The following is a 17,673-nucleotide window of genomic DNA, read 5'->3' on the forward strand; positions in this document are numbered from 1 at the left end:
TGTTTATTCTAGTAAATAAACCATCCTTGTTGATATGGGGGTGTAACTAAGAAATTATTCTTTCACTATCTCTTTTACTGTCCGTACTTAAGTTATGGTGAATGCAAAGAAAATATTCTTTTACTATCCTTAGTCTACTGAGATGTATAACCAATTATTAATCTTTTCTTTTTTCTGGAGTGTTAGTCTTTTTTTTTTTTAGTCTTTATAGGGTTTGTTTGGGGGTGTATAATCAATTCTTACTTGTGATTGTTTTTTAAATAATTTTTTATGCTAAAATACATATTAATTATTTTTTATTTAAAAAAAAATTATTTTTAACATTAACATATCAAAATAATTTAAAAACACTAAAAATATATTAATTTAAAGTAAATAAAAAATAAAAAAAAAATTAATTTTTTTAAAAACACTTTTGAAACATAAAAACAAACATGTTTTTAATAATAAAGATGTCTTTAAACTACTTTTTACACAATGAAATTATAATTCCTTTCTTGAATCTTAAATATACTGACCACAATTATATTTTTATTTATAAAAAAATATAATTTCTCTAAAAATTAAATAAAACGAGAAAGAATATGTAATTCACTGCATTTGCCAAACCTAACTCATCAAATAGAATGACTCGGGCTTTATTTATAATAGGTTTAAAGTTCATTGTTTAAGGTCTTTAGTCATTAACCTGATCAAAATCCAACAAAGTCAAAAGTTGACTTTAATAAAAGAAAACAAATTGGTTAGATTAAAAGAGTTTTGTTATTAACTAAAAACCCTTTGATCAATATTTATGAAAAAATTTAGTTTCAATGCTAGATTATTTTTCTTTCTAAGTTGCATATGAGATCAATTTTTAAAAAAATATTTAAATGTTATTAATATGTTTTTTTCTAAAAAAAATACAATTCTACAAGGATTGGTGTAATGTAACTTTGTTGAATTGATAAATTCAAAGATAAATCTAATAACCAATAAAAATGTAGTTTGACTAAAAAAATCAAAATGATATTTTTTTTAAATACTGAAACAATAACATATTAGATCGACTTGAATCAACTCGAGTTAATATACTAAATCAACTATCTAAGTCATTAAATTCTGATAACCTAATAGAAAGTAAAAAAAAAAAAAATCAATTCAATTCTTAATTAAATTTTGATAACCTAATAGAAAGTTAAAAAAAAAATTCAATTCAATTCTTAATTAATCTAATATTGAAGGATGAAATTGAAATAAAATTCAACTAAAAAAATAAGTCAAGTCAACCTGAGTTAACTTGTCAAACATGAGTTGTAAAATTGGAATAACCCAAAAAAAATTCAAATAAATTATAAAGTTCAATTATCAATCAACTTAATTTTAATTGATGAAATAAAAAAATCAATTAAAAAAACTTGAGTTTACTTAGGTTAACTTTTTAAACACCGATTCCGAGTCATAAAGCTAAAATAACACAATAAAGAGTAAACAAAACAAATTATGAAGTCTAATTCTCAATCAACTCAATATTAAATAATAAAATTAGAGAAAAAGTTAATTAAAAAAATAAATTAATTAACAAAATAAATTCGAGTCAACGAGATTAACCTGTAACTTGCAATCCATGTCATAAAAATATAATAATTTGATAAAAAATAAATATAGTATTCAAAAATAAAATTAAAAAAGTAAAACTTTGTTCTCTTTTGATTTATAGTTAATTAATATTAATATATACCGTTCAAATAAGAGAAATTTGTTTATTTAAAAAAAAAGGTGTAGCTTGTGATAATTAGTCATGCCCTCTTCCAATTTCATATAGTGTATTACTAGGTATCATGTTTATGTATTGCCATGGGCTTATAACATATTTATACGTTACTGTGGACTTATAAAAAAAACATAAAAAAAATTATACAGATAAAAACTATTATAATTTATAATATTTTCAAGAAAAAACTATAAAAATAATTCTATAAAAAAAACAAAAAAAAAATGATATAAGAAAATACTATAGTAATTTATAATGTTTTGTGAGAAAATATACAGTTGTAATTCTTAACCAGTTCAATATTAAAAAAATAAAATTGATAAATATAATTTTTAAAAAAATTATAACAACAAAAATATGTGGGGAATGATTGTAGCAATTCATAGTATTTTAAAGAAAAGATAAAAAACTAAATTCTTAACCATCTTAATATTAAAAAAACAAAAACAACAAAGACAATTTTTAAAAAATTATCTAAAAAACAAAAATCATAAAAAAGAAGAAGAAAAAAAATCCATGTAGAGAAACATTATAACAATCCACAATGTTTTATGAGGAAAATTATCATTGTAATTTTTAACCAACTTAATGTTAAAAAAATAAAATCGACAAAGATAATTTTAGAAAAAATCATAAAAAATCATAAAATTATATGGAAAAACACTACAGCAATCCAAAATATTTTAAAGAAAAAACTACAAAGCTAAATTCTTAACCATCTCAATATAAAAAAATAAATTCAATAAAGATAATTTTAAAAAAAAAACATGCGGAAAAAATTATAGCAAAGCAAAAATTATATAGAGAAATACTACAGTAATCAATAATATTTTAAAGAAAAAAACTATAAAGCTAAATTCTCAGCCTGTTTAATAAAAAAAATAAAATTAACAAAAATAATTTAGAAATAAAAATAAAAATAAAAAAATAACAAAACATGCAGGGAATGAAAAAAACAAAAAAATATATATGGGTAATTAAAAAAAATAAAATATGTGGCTTATAATACTTTCCGCAGTATTATTAATTAATTAGCTGTGAACAAATCTGTGATAGATATATAATAACAATTAATATATTTATCCAAGTTGAATTTATAATAATAATAATTAGTCAGTTAAATTAACCCTCAAGTGATTCAAGAACTTAGCCAGGTCAGATGCCAGACTAGCTAGGTAAGGGCTAACAACTGATTAATAGCTGATGAGAGTCATCGTTAAATGGATAATTTAAAAATCCAAGTGGGGAAGTTGGGGTCAGGTCGTGGAGGCTGTTGCGTTTCCACTATAATTGTTTTGGATGGCTGCCACGCAAGGAAACAGAGCAAAACACTATCTCTAAGAAAACGTGGCAGTCAACTGATACATACTTCAAAATCCCCTTTGAAACGCCTCGTGTATTTGAATTATCACTGTCATTATCACCTTTTTTTGTCGGTCTCGTACGAACTAAAAATAATAATCTGGTAAAACTTCCGCTATGGCATCCTTCAAATGTTAAGTTACCGTTTGTTTTCGGTTAGGTTCTCTTTTTTAAATATATTAAAATTTTATTTTTATTTTAAATTATTCTTAAATTTTTTTAAATTAATTTGATGTATTGATATTAAAAATAAAATTTTTTAAATAAAAAATATTATTTTTATATATTTTAAATAAAAAATATTTTGAAAACTAACCATTATCATAATAAAGATATGCAATCCAATGAAAAAAACAAGTTGCCACTTAAATATATATATTTTTCATTTAATTAAAGTGATTACTTATAACATTTATTTAATATTGTGAAAATTGTAATAATTATGTACTATTTTTAATATTAATGAAATTATATAATAAAAACTTGAAAGAAAAGGTAAACTTATTATTCTTATAAACTCAATTTACTATTGGTGTCATTATCGTTTGTACTTTTTTAAAAAAATTAATGTTCTTGCTTTTTAGGGGTAACTCAGTCTTTTGAACACTGTCCGTAAATCATAATTAAAACTAATAAGGGACAACTTAATCTTTGCACTTTATTTAGCACAATGAGGTTACTTAATTACCTTTTACCTTTTAAGAGGAAAAAAAAATAATGAACCAGCATCCAATATTATTTTCATCCTTTTTTTTAACAGTACAATGAAATGCTGGCAGAGCCTTTAAAAATTTAAAAAAATTAATGAGCTACAAAGACTATTTTGTATTTTCACTTTATTTTTTTTTATATTTATGTTGGCTTAGAAACAATTTAGTCTATTGATAAATATAAAATATTAAAAAAAAACATTAATGTGTGGCATGCATCAATTGTTTTGATGTTTTTAAGCAGTATGTGCAGAGGTCTCAAGCGGTCAACGATGTATTTTTTAGTATGGTTGGATATGTCATGACAGATCCTCCATTCCACAAAAAGGTGCATTGAATTCTTAGCTCTGGTTTGGTGCGTGACACTTTATAATTCCAAACTAGTCTTTTAATTTATTTTTTTAAAATTTAAATTTAATTTTTATTTTTTTAATTTTTATTTAAAATGATTTGTGATTTTTTTCTTTTTAAAATAATATATATTTTTTAATTTTATCTTTCAATATTTATTTATTTCTTAAATTTCATCTTTATTTTTTAATCGAATCCGAGGTCAATTAAGATTCAGTCAAGGTTTAATCAGGAAAAAAATAAGAGGTTTAATCAGGAAAAAAATAAAATAAAAAAAAAACAAGGTAAATTGTTCAACTAGAATAAAAGGTTTAATCAGGAAAAAAAAAAAAAAAACAAGGTAAATTGTTCAACTAAGTTAACTCAATGTTGTAATGTTCATTACCCCAGTCATCGATTTCATATGTTAGCATGAGTTAATATAGTGTATCGTCGTCTTTTCATTTCTCTTCCTAGATTTTTTTTGTGATTTAATCATTTAATAGTTTGTTATTTCACATTTAAGCTAGGGTTAAATAGGGGTTAAAATGATAGCAACATTAGTTTTTTTTTTTTCATAATCAAAATGCCATTTGAATAGTACATCTAGTTTGCTCCTGGTTTGTTATGTTGAATAAGCCACACTAATATTCATTTATTAACATGTATTATGGTTGATTAATTTTATTTGATATATTAGTCAATTTTTTAGTTCTCATTTCAGATATTTTATCATATGTATAAAAAAATAGCAATGCTCACATTTTTTTAATATAGTAATTAAGTTTTGATATGACTTGAGTAAATTAGAGGCCCTAAACCTAATTTTCTTTTATAAAATATGATTGATAATAAAAGCAAGAGTTTAAATCTTGATATGCATATACAAGATTTGATTTTAGAAGTGTTTAGATATTTTTTTTAAAAAAAACATGGTTAATAAGCATAAAATCAAATTAAAAGTGTAATTCATTCTTAGAGTTGAAACTTCATAGGAAATTATTATAAAATAAAAATATTTTAATATAAAATATTAACTTAATTAAAATAAATTATAAATAAATAAAAATTTAATTTCAAATAATAATTAATTTACATGTTTTGTAAACTAAGAATCCTTATTCCGCATTAAAATATTACAAGTTTTTATTATGGTTTACATAATAAAAAGTTAAAGAGTTAAAAATGATTCTCAGCACACCAAAGTTAAAAGAGTTAAGAATTTTAGGGTTTAAGAGATTTTGAAAGGGACATATTATTAGAAATAAAGTATTAATTATGTGTATAATTTGTATTTTCTTCTATATCATGTACGAGGATAATTTTATTTTATTTTATTTTTGAAATTTTTTTGATCTCCCATGTAAAATATAATTTCTTAAGTTACAATGAAAAAAAAGAAGAAGCATGATATAAATATAACATGATTTACCTAAGTAATAAAGTATCACTACTTATACTAATTTTGGGGATTGTAATTTTTTTTTTTACATCAAATTTCCTCAATTATTTATTTATTATTATAAATTTAAAGTACTTTAAAATATCTTTTTTTAATAAAACAGTGGAATCAAAAAACAAAAATTATTTCTATTATCCTAAATTTATTTAAGATTACACTTGCCTATTAAAATTTTAAAAATTAGAGTTTGTATCTTGAATTTTATACCCGAGTTAATATTTAACATAAAAAAATCAATAAAAAATATCTAATTATTTACAAATTTATCATTATATTCTTTTTAATGAGTAGAACATCATCATATATATTAAATATTGCAAATTTACTACCATGTTAAAAAAAAAAAAAAAAACTAATCATAGAGAACTTCTATCAAACATGTAGAATGCAAATCTATAGAGGTTGCCATCTACCACAACTCAATTTGACATGACATTCTATGCTCAAGTTTCACTTGTCTTCCCTTCACCGCTTTGTACTCCCGAGAACAAGTTTCTCAACATATCAAGTGACTAGGCTAGCATGTGGTTCATTCTCCTTTTCATCTCTATTTTTCTACTTGAATACTTGAGCTTAGATGGAGTGGAGTTGGTATTGAAGACGGGCGGAGGAATGACCAATTCCGAGTGAATGGTAGCACATCAGCTCATCTCTTTGTCGTCTTTCAAGGGCTTTTGTGAGTGCTTGCATTTATTGATACCAGCGTCACTGCCACTTCAAAGCATCCGACGAGGATGGGGACTTTGCATAGTTTTATATTTTCAAATGGACATCTCTTCTCATCCCTCCAACCATTGTCATTTCCCTTCACAATTTTCTCCACCATTTTATTTAATCTACTGGTTTCAATTAAGGTTGTTAATTTCGTTTAGGTGTTTTATTTTATCAATTGAAATATAATATTTTTATTTTAGAATGGTTTTGCCTACCGTTTCGAGTTTGTATTATATATATATATATATTCAATAAATATAAGTATTTATATTATATTCAATAAATATAATTTAAATTCAAGATAAATTAATTATAAATTATATAATATAAATACAATATCAAATAAATATAATTTTAACTTAAAATAATTTAATTTAAATAAAATACTAAAATATTAAATAAAATATCAAAATATTATGAAAGTACAATGTTTTAACACAAAAGAAACATAAAATCGAACCTGAACTTTTCACTTTTAAAAGATAAAGGGAAGCCACACTAATTATTCACGTAAAAATTTAATGGCAATTAATTCTTGAACGAAGAAAGAGGGAGTTGGAATCTGAGTGTCATATTTATTAACACATGAACATCACTTAGTTAATATTTTTTTAACCCTTAATTAAACTATAAGTTTTGTTTTTCATCCTTTTAAATTCCCTTCAATTTACTTATTAAATATCACGAGGAGATCATGTTTTTCTTAAGAATAATAAAAAATAATTTAGTGCCTTTTATATTATTTTCATATTGCAAAATATATTTTTATTGTGATACCAATGAAGAATGATTTTTTTGATCTCTTAAGATTTTATAAAAAAAATATGCAACTCATGTTTTATCGATCAAAGAAATGAAAGAAAAGTAAAGGGATTGGTGTCAATGAAGATTTGTTAGGAGAGAAAGTTCAATGAAGATGAATTTATCTTTTGACCAAGCTAAAAAAATAGATTAGGATCCATAAATTTATTATTATTATTATTGTTTTGCTTGATTTTTGATTTTTAGATTAATTGAAAATTGTTTTCTAGTTGAAAATGGAGTTATTAATATTTACACGGTATTTTTAGAATAGTTTTTGGTTAAAATAAGTTGAAGTTTGAGTTTGATTTAATAACTTTTCAAACCCGAAATAAAACATGTGAAATGAAATCAGAACATTCTAGTTAAAATTTATCTAGAAAATTTAGAACATATCAAAATTTAAAATAAAAATTATTTTATTTTGTTTTATTTTTTAAATTGATATAAAATATTTTAACAATTCTAAATAAAACAGAATTGACAATTGACAATTTTAATTTAAATCTTAAACCCAGGTACTACCAAATGCCAAGAACATACAAAACAAAATTAAAAAGTTTATGCAAAAGCAATCCACTTTATCTTGTTCACTATGAAGATCGGGATCCTCTAAAAAAACCCAAGTTTACAAAAACCAAGCAAAACCAGTACTTAAAGCTCTTTATTGCTCTTAAATCTGCCGGAAATCATCACATAGAGGTGTTTACCATATGTTATGTCCAGATTTCTTTATGAAGAGAAAGCAAGACATAATTGGTGTGGAATAACCACTGTAATGTCGCGATTGGAAGAGATTGTCTCCACCTGGAAAAGACAATCGAATCGATTTCAATTGTAATTTTTTGTTGTTCTATTCGAAAAGAAATGATTTGTTGATTGTGTCTAAGATAAGATGGTTGTAAAATATACATGGGGTAATTTTGTTTTTTTAATAAATTTAATTTCTAGAACTCGGTAAAGAAATATAATTTTTAACAAGTTTTTATAGGATATTAGGTTAGTTTTCTCAGTGAAAAAATCAAATTTACCGGAAGTGAAAGGTAAAAAGAAGTGCAGTAAATTCGAAAGGGTAAAAGTAGAGGGTAGAGGAACAAAACTGTAAATAAGATGCTTCTGGTGGTGGGGTCTCGCGTGGGAAATCAAAAGAGATCGAGGCGAACAGAGGAGGGAGGCCAACGCTACAGTAGAATTCAGTATCAGCCGCAAACACACACACACACGCACACACACAGGAGGCGGATTCATGTCGTTTCTTGTTCGGAAAAAAGCAAAGAAGATATAGCTTCAGAATCAATTAAAAAAAAGAAGAGAAAGATTAGGTGTGTTTACTCTCAACTTCTCACTTGAAATTCCTTTTCGATTTCTGTTTTTTTCTCATACAGTGAAGAATTTATTGTTACAGATTTATCTCCACCTTCTATTTTTTTTTTTTTTTTTTTTTGATAAATTGAACGGCATGAACGGCATGTCTCCTGTTTCTTTCTACCGACATGTCTTTCGTTGAGCCTGACCGGCGATGTCGTTCATTCAACCGGTGGTCAGGCAGTCAGTCTTGGGTATGACATGTCTTTCGACACTCAATTTGGAGGAATTGAACCGGAATTTGTTAGCTAGGGTTTTGATTTTATGGTTTGTAAACAAAAATTTATGATCCTTGTCCAATCGGAATGCATTGCCTTAACTGAGCTTTTAATCAATTATAGAGGTAGCAAGTGATGGACGTAGCAACTCCAAATATTACTTTCGATGAAGAAGATTCGCAAATTCAAATTTCTGGTCATTCTCTCCGCAATGACCCCGGTCCCTTTGATCCCTCTGTACTCTATGATCAGGACGAGCATATATCATCGGCTGTTTGGGAAGGACTGGTATAGCTCACTGTTTTTTTTTTTTTAATATTTTTTAATGGTTGTGCAGAAGTTAAATTGCTGTCATTAAGTTGTGATAATTTGTTGAATTTAATATATAGGAGCGTGGTGCGCTTAGATGCCACGAGCATACATCAAAGCTCGAAGAGTGGAAGTTAACAGGGAAGCAACTAGAGTTGGTTGAGAAAGCTGGGTTTAAGTATTTTAGAAAGATTGAAGCATTTAGTTTAGATAATCAGCTGATTTCTGCTCTTGTTGAAAGATGGAGAAAGGAAACTAATACATTCCATCTACCTGGTGGGGAAATGACCATAACTTTGGATGAGGTTGCACTCAATCTTGGACTAGCAATCGATGGGGAGCCCGTTGTAGCTGTAGAGTTAGAAGATTCTTCTGCCATACCCATTTGTGAGAAACTCTTGGGAAAGAAACCAACTTCGAGTGATCGAAGGGGTGGATTCTTGAAGCTATCTTGGTTGAAGGATTCATTTTCACACTGTCCAGATATTGCCCCACTTGAACAGGTTGAGCAGTGTACTCGAGCTTATCTTTTATATCTTGTAGGGAGTACCATTTTTTCTACAACTAGTGGAAACACAGTTCCTGTCATCTTCCTGCCTCTATTTGAGGATTTTGACAAAGCAGGGAAGTATGCATGGGGTGCTGCAGCGTTGGCCTTTCTGTATAGAGCACTTGGCAATGCCACTAGTAAATCTCAAAGCACGATCAGTGGTTGTTTGACACTGCTCCAGGTTGCTTACATTTTTTTATTTTTGTCATTTCTCCTTCTGATATCTTTTGGGCAAAATAGCAGATCTCTTATCACATTACATTATAAAGGCTTCTGGTTGGAATGCTGATTTTCTTTTTTCACCATTCTATCTAGTGTTGGAGTTACTGGCATCTAAATATTGGTCGCCCAAAACTCAATCAAGGACAAGCCCATGATGCTTTTCCACTTGCACTTCGTTGGAAGCAAAAACTAAGTGGTCTACGATCAAAATGTGATGTGGTTCAGTACCGTAAGGCACTGGACTCTCTCCAACCATGTGATGTAAGTTTCTAATTTGTTGTTCCAGTTGTACATGCCATGCTTCAAGTCAATGGTTCATTGGTCTCATACATGCAGGTTGAATGGCAACCTTACCATGATATGGATGAGATTGTGCCAGAAGATATCAAGGACACTTTGATTCTGGGCAGATCAAGGACAACTTTGATTTGCTTGGACAAGGCAGAAAAGCACCTTCCGGATCGCTGCTTGAGGCAATTTGGCTTTAATCAACCAATCCCACAAGATGTGCCACAATGGAAGGGAATTGATGGTGAGGCAGACCAGTCGAAAAGCATTGCTTCAAGTTGTGAGGATTGGTCAAAGCATCGAGATCAAATTGTAGAAGGTGATGATAGAGTTGATGACAGCGAATACTTACTGTGGTACTCCAACATTACCAGAAAATTTGTGGGAAGGCATACATCTTTGGAATCTTTGTTTCGTCAAACAGTAACACCCTTGATACCTTTCTTCTGACTCCTTGTGTTGGGATTTGTGAAGGCAATGAGATTTATAACGTTCAACCATCTCTTTCTTTCTTTTTTCACAGGTTGCTGGCATGACAAAAATGTTGGAGCTAGCAAAGACACTATCAAGAGATGATATGTTTCTTGTAAACCAGAAGGCTGTTGAAAATATTAAGAACATTTTGAGTGAGAGTTTGAAGAACCCGTTTTCGAATTCAAAAGGTAAGTTACCAACAAAAGGTAGCAAGAAGCGAAAGCTAATAGATATCTAGTTGGTGTGGAAATCTTGTAGTAGAAGATGTTTAGTACAGGCCTAGAGAACTCCAGGAATCATGGCATTTTGTTTAACAGGCTTCTTGTTAACTATATTGAAGATTGCAGAGATTATCCTTGCGTGTGTATTCTCGCATTATTGCTTGGAACTATTTGGAAATGTGTTCACAATTAATCAGTCCTAACATCAATAGTTGGCCACTTCCAGTATTTCTTTAGGTGTTCTAAACGAATAAGTTTCTAATAATCTTTCATATCGTCCCTGTTGTGATTGGTCATCCACCCTGCATATTTGTGGGACACTTCCCTCGTGATAAGTTTTCTTTTAGATCTTTCACCTTTTTCATCATTGATGGTTCAATTCTGTTATTTCATATCGCCCCTCTCGCTTTTGATTCACTTTTACTTGAAATGGTTGACGAACTTGATTAATAGGTGATTATGACAATTAACAGGGCATAAAATTGATTTCAGGAATTAGCTTTGGTCATTTACTTAACCCCCGCCCTGTTGTCCAGCCCATCCTCTGAGACCATGGCATGCAAATCAATCTTCTTTAAGTAATAATAAAAAAGTTACTCCAATAAATCCCTCCAAATATGGTTTAATATCATATCGGCCATTTCCCCCATTTTTTTGTTGCGCATAAATATTTTCTTGTTTGGTTTAAACAGGACCGTGTACAGCAGCCTGTTTGATTTGCAGTGCGTATTCTAAATTCCAGCAAACGTAAGGCATTTTAGGTCTGCCAGTTCCTTGCGGCACCCAACACTTCTCAGCTATTTCACCAAACTTTCTCAAGGAATTAGGGTTAATGCGACCCACCAGTAGAGGATCGATAATTCTTTCAAGCTACCCTTTCTTTTTACAGAACATGCCCCTCACAGCTAAGTTTATTTCCTTCCTCTGCTGAGAGTTTATAGTAGGAGGTCGAGCACAAAACACTTCAAGAATTTATTGGTTTACTGGAGTGATGATTTCAGATCAAGATAACCGGTACTCCCTTGCATACGATGATTATATGGTCAGGATCAGGCACTCTTAATTTAGAAAGACCGACGGTGAAAAATGTTTCAAATATGAAGAAAAATGTGTGTATCAAAATAACTAAATATTTTGCTTTAATTCAAAAACTAAATATTTAATCCTAATTGTGCATTCCGTGTAAAATCTATAAGAATCAACACCACTCCTCAAGTAGGATCATAAATGTCACACATTTCTGACTTGTTTAAAAACTTTAAAAACACTTGATTTGAAACTATTTTGGTGAAAATATTGGCCAATTAATCCATATATCTAATCTTAGAAAAATCCACAATTGTTTTTATCCAACTTCTCTTTAATGAAGAATTTATCTACCCCTACCTATTTCATATACTATATTGAACTAGATTATGAATAATATCATATACTGCTTTATTATCATAATATAATCAAGTAAGTTATCTTGATAAATAATTCAAATTCTATTGTGGAAGTTTTAACCACAACGCTTTAAAAAATCTAAGAGTCATATTTTTAAATTTAGCTTCAACACTCGAGGGAGCAATAACACCTTTTTTCTTGCTTCTCCGTATAATGAGAAAGTACCACCTGTAAAGGTAAAGTAATTAAAAGTAGATTGCTTAACATTTATTGCTTTAATCCAGTTAGCATCACTAAATGCATCTATGCTTTAGCAATTTGCATTTTCTAGTGAACAAAATACCATTTCCAATTGCATAATTAAGATATAACAAAATGCACATAATTGCACTTAAATGTTGCATTCCCAACTTATGCATAAACAAACTAACAATACTCAATGTATAAGTCAAATCTGGTCTTGTGTTAGTTAAATGCATCAATCTTCTCACAAGTCTTAGGTGAGGATACCAGACTCATACCACAAACTACACGAGTATATGGATGAAGATGATATAGGATGATCCAGCTTGTCACGCTTTGGTTAGGAGACTAAGCCCATTTGAGCCTATTTCATTGTTATTTTATTCACTTAGCTCGTTTGGGTCTACTCATTGTTATTTTATTATTTATGTTAAACAGTTTGATTTGACAGGCTGAGCCCAAAAATATGATGTTTTAGGATTTACTATTTATATATTCCTCTATCATTTTGAGAGAGTTTTGATGATTAATGAAAATATTGCAGACTTTGTAAATCTCTAATCCCCTTTCTTCTCTTCTCTAACTTCTTTCTTTCTCTAAAAGCTTCTTGTTTTTCTTACTTTAATTTTATTATTTATTGTCCCACATCAAATTTGATATCAGAGCATGACTTTTAATTGTTCTTACAATTAAACGATTCATATGTTTACACTTAATCCTAGATTGATGTAGAAAAAAAAGTGTACTGTTTTGATTAAAAAAACACTGTTCATCATCAATGACAACGATTCTCAGCAGCAGTGCCCCGCCATCAATAGTGGTACTGTTCATCATCAATGACAACGAGTCTCAGCAGCAGTGCCCCGCCATCAATAGTGCCTCAGCCAATTGACAACAACAGACTTGCCATCAAGAAGACCTGCATATCAGTCCTACAGAGCGATCAACCATTCTACATCAACACCGATCACAGTCAACGATCACAACCAAGACACAAATACACGCCAACTTACTACCTTCAACAACCTGTAGCGCCGCAACCATAACAGGTCTTTGTCTTCGGTTCCAAAGTAGTGTTACAAATCATCAACCGCAACCACCACTGACTTGTACCCTTAGCAGCAGCACTAGCCGCAACGCACCATCCACAGGGCCCTCGCCTTTAGCAGCGACAACGGACCCCCATTTAATAGCGACACCATAAACACCACGGCCCCTTCCATCGCATGTTAGGCCCTAGTAGAATCACGATGCCTCGCTTCGTGTGCCATCACTGATAGTAGCGACAACAGATCATAGGAGGTAGGGAAGACAAAAATAGAAGCTCTCAAAATAATTAACCTTACCACGTGAGCGCCATGTAACCTGACACATTCTTAAGCCGAGGCAGCATCTATGTTATCAGGCACGTCAGCAGATTCTGTCACGTCATCCTTCACTGCCACATCACCTGGTTAGAAATTTTTTTACCCATTGAATATCATCGTTCGTGGTATGCTTTAACACTTGTTAACCAAGATTTAACATTAATATTATTCTTTATGCTTGCCTATAACTAAATTACATAGCTCATTTTTCAATTGAATTAGCTTAATTTTGAGCTTGTTTAGAATTGAAGATATGATCCTTTTAATTAATTATGGAGCTTCGTCAAATTTGTGGGAAATTTGAAACATTGTATTTGGATTAGTTGTGTGCATTTAAAGGACTTACATTGCTTGCTTATGCATTTTGTTGGTTTAATATGTCATTACTTAGTTTCCAAAATAAATAAAAATAAAAATAAAAATAAAATTAGCTATAATTTTTTTTTTGTGTTTTTACTTGCAAGTGTTATTTGTTTAGCTATATTTTTTTTTTTTTTGTGTTTTTACTTGCAAGTGTTATTTGTGATCTTAGTCTCAGGATTAGTTTTTGCATGCATTTACGTAGTGGTCGTCTAGTATATAATCTAGAAGTCATAGCTACCATGGACTGGAACTTTAGTAATGTTTTTAGAGATATTCAATAACAATTACAACTTATGTGAATGAAAATGAGCAGCATATTCAATCAAATAAACAACCTTTCTGAGAGGGTGGAGTCCATAGAAACTTTGCAAGTAAGATGGTCTAGTGAGAGTGAACATTCTAGTGACAACTATAGGAATCCTCAAAGACCAGTTCCTCATAGGAACCACCAACGTAACCAATATCAGGGTCACAATGACTTTGATGACCCTAATGATAGTGAGCATTCTAATGATTACTGTCCAAGACTAGTTCATCCTAAGAACTGCCAATACAACCGCAATCAGGGCCATCACGACTATGATGACCCTGACGAGTGAGTCATGAGGCATATTAAGGTAGAAGCCCTAACTTTTAAGGGTCAACTTGACTCGTGGATTTTTAATAGATAGATCCGTGACATAGATCAATTCTTAAGTTGGTATAATCTATCTAAGAATAGAAGGGTAAGATTTGCAAAGATGAAACTTAGTGGAACTGCCCATTTCTATTGGGAAAGTGTAGAAGAGGCTTTGATTAGGAGAGGCCAAGCCCCTACTACTGATTGGGTTAAAATGAAGACTAAGTTAAGAGAAAAGTACTTGCCTCGTTCTTATAGAGGAAATCTTTTGGACTAGTGGAATAATTTGAGGCAAGGAGACAAGTCTACCAATGAATATGTGGCATAACTTGATGAGTATATGATGAGATGTGCAGTTAAGGAGGATGAAGTAATGACCTTAAGTAGATTTCAAAAAGGCTTAAATGATGACAATAGAAGAGAGGTTGTGCTTAGGGGTGTTTCCATCCTTGATGAAGCTTATATCCTATTACAAAATTATGATTTGGTCACAAAAAGCCAGTGGACAAGACGCCAGGACACTCGTAATACCCCTTCTATACTCAACTTGATAGTAATAACTCCATATTAAATGCCCCACCTCGTAAGCCCAATCTTTTAGTTTCCTAGATACCTAGCAAAGACAACGATAAATGTGTTTTTCATGAAGTACCTGAGATAATCTCATGAATTTAGTGTTTTAAGTGTCTGGGTTTCTGTTATATTTCCTCTAGTTGCCCTAATAAGGCTCTGTTTATCAAGGGTAAGAGGATATGAGTGAAGAAGATAATTATAATGATAAGGTATATGAACCCAATCTCGATGACTTTCAGGACCTAAATAATAAGGAGGATGATTCTAACTTGTTAGGATGTGTTAGGTCTATATCCACTCAAATCAAGACAACCAGGAAAAGTATGGCTAAATGTGCTTTAACACAACCTAAAGGAACTGAAGATTGGAGAAGGATTGCTATTTTTTACACTTATATTAAATATGGAGATAAAAGGATGTAAGATCATTATAGACAGTGGTAGTTGTATCAATGCAGTTTCATCGGGTAGTGTATCCCACTTAGACTTAAAGTCTCTTCCACATCCTAAACCTTATAATGTGTCCTGGGTTAATGATACATCTATAGCGGTCAAAGAGAAATGTCTTTTTTCCAAAACAATATCGGACTATCATGATGAAATTTGGTGTGATGTCATTCCCATGGATGTAAGGCATGTCATTTTAGGTAGGCCTTGGTTATATGATTTGGATGTTACAATTTTTGGACAATCAATTTTTTGTTCATTCACTTTTCAAAGTAAAAAAAATCCAACTTATTGGATTACCTCAAAGTCTAATGATAATAGTCAAAAGAAAAATAAAGTAAAAGAAGGAGGGCTTAACATAATAAGTCCTAGGGAGTTTGATAAGGAGATTTGTGAGGAGTCTGTTGTATTTGTTGTAATGGTTAAGGAGATTGTAGAAGACTTTTTAGAAGAGCCATCTGAAGAGGCAAGAGAAGTGTTGAAAGAATTTCTAGATGTTTTCCCTTCCGAACTACCTGATGTTTTACCCCTTATGCATGATGTTTAACATGCTATAGATTTTATCCCTGGTGCCACATTACCAAACTTGCCTCACTATAAGATGAACTTGAGTGAACATGCTGAATTGCAAAGGCAAGTATGTGAGTTGTTACAAAAGGGATTTATACAAGAGAGTTTGAGCCCTTGTGCAGTACTTGCACTGTTAACACTTAGGAAAGATGGATAAAGGAGAATGTGTGTAGACAGTCGAGCCATTAATAGGATTGCAATCAAGTATCATTTTTTAATTCCTTGATTAAATAACATGTTAGATATGATGGTAGGAGCCCATATCTTTCTCTAAGATTGACTTGAAGAGTGGTTATCATCAAATTCAGATTCGTCAGGGAGATGAGTGGAAAACGACATTTATAACTAAGGATGGTTTATATGAATGGCTAGTCATGCCTTTTGGCCCTTCCAATGCACCAAGCACATTTATGAGAGTAATAATACAAGTGCTTAGGCCATTTATGAGAGAGTTCTTGGTGGTATACTTTGATGATATTCTTATTTATAACAAAACCAAGGAAGAGCATTTTGATCATCTTATTTAAGTTTGTACCACGTTAAGAAAGGCAAGTTTGTTTGTAAATATCAAAAAATGTTCTTTCTTTACAAATCAAGTAATCTTTTTAGGGTTTATAGTATCATGGAAAGGAGTCTCTGTTGACCCCTAGAAAGTTTAAGCGATAGTAGATTAGCCTGAACTTAAGATTATTAATAAGGTTCATAGTTTTTATGAGCTTGCGATTTTCTATCATCGTTTTATTAAGGGATTTAACACCATCATGTCACCTATTACAAATTATTTGAAACGAGGTGAGTTTAATTGGAGTAAAGGAGTTTATAGGGCATTTAAGGAGGTTAAGAAGAAAATGACGGAGGCCCCAATAACGCGGCTACCTGATTTTACTAAAGTGTTTGAAGTAGAATGTGATGCTTTAGGAGTCTGACATGACCAAAAGATTGATGTCTTCTCTACAGGAGTGTCGAAGTAATAAATAACTCAGCAAGACCGAGGTCGAACCATAGAGAGGTTAATTGTATAAATTATAAACAATAACAATAACAATAATAATAACAATAATAATAACAATAGTAGTAGTAGTAGTAGTAGCAGCAGCAGTAATGATAATAGTAATAGTAGTAGTAATAATAATAATAGAAGAAGAAGAAGAAGACGATGATGATGAAGAAGAAGAAGAAAAGGTTATACCTAGTTAGCTTTTATCTTATAAGTTTTATTTTCATTAATATCTTGTTTAGCTTAAAAGCTAACATAAATAAGTTTTATAAACAAGATATTAATGAAAATAAAACTTAAGCATTACAAAAATACAAAGAGAGAAAGCAA

General features: G+C 30.1%; 1 protein-coding gene across 3 annotated transcripts; it reads left to right on the forward strand.

Annotated features, from left to right (window-relative positions):
- Positions 1–8,244: 8,244 nt before the first annotated feature.
- LOC105115939 (serine/threonine-protein phosphatase 7 long form homolog) lies at positions 8,245–10,999 on the forward strand. 3 transcript variants are annotated; one of them, XM_011013024.1, is made up of 6 exons: positions 8,245–8,454; positions 8,839–9,003; positions 9,105–9,755; positions 9,890–10,057; positions 10,133–10,507; positions 10,608–10,999. In XM_011013024.1, exons 2-6 carry the CDS (start codon positions 8,851–8,853, stop codon positions 10,794–10,796), a joined length of 1,536 nt encoding a protein of 511 aa, XP_011011326.1. In that variant the 5' UTR covers positions 8,245–8,454; positions 8,839–8,850; the 3' UTR covers positions 10,797–10,999. The 3 variants fall into 3 exon arrangements, with proteins under 3 accessions (XP_011011326.1, XP_011011328.1, XP_011011327.1); XM_011013026.1 differs by having other exon boundaries at positions 8,245–8,450; XM_011013025.1 differs by lacking the exon at positions 8,245–8,454 and adding an exon at positions 8,671–8,691.
- The last annotated feature ends 6,674 nt before the right edge of the window (positions 11,000–17,673 follow it).

The sequence above is a fragment of the Populus euphratica genome, unplaced genomic scaffold, assembly GCF_000495115.2.
Source record: "Populus euphratica unplaced genomic scaffold, PopEup_1.0 scaffold810.1, whole genome shotgun sequence".
Taxonomy (NCBI): Eukaryota; Viridiplantae; Streptophyta; class Magnoliopsida; order Malpighiales; family Salicaceae; genus Populus; species Populus euphratica.

Coding starts and splice junctions, on each gene's coding strand:
- LOC105115939 (XM_011013024.1), top strand. CDS start 8,851: ATGGACGTAGCAACTCCAAATATTACTTTCGATGAAGAAGATTCGCAA. Junction 9,004..9,104: donor CGGCTGTTTGGGAAGGACTG/GTATAGCTCACT, acceptor TTTAATATATAG/GAGCGTGGTGCGCTTAGATG. Junction 9,756..9,889: donor GTTGTTTGACACTGCTCCAG/GTTGCTTACATT, acceptor CATTCTATCTAG/TGTTGGAGTTACTGGCATCT.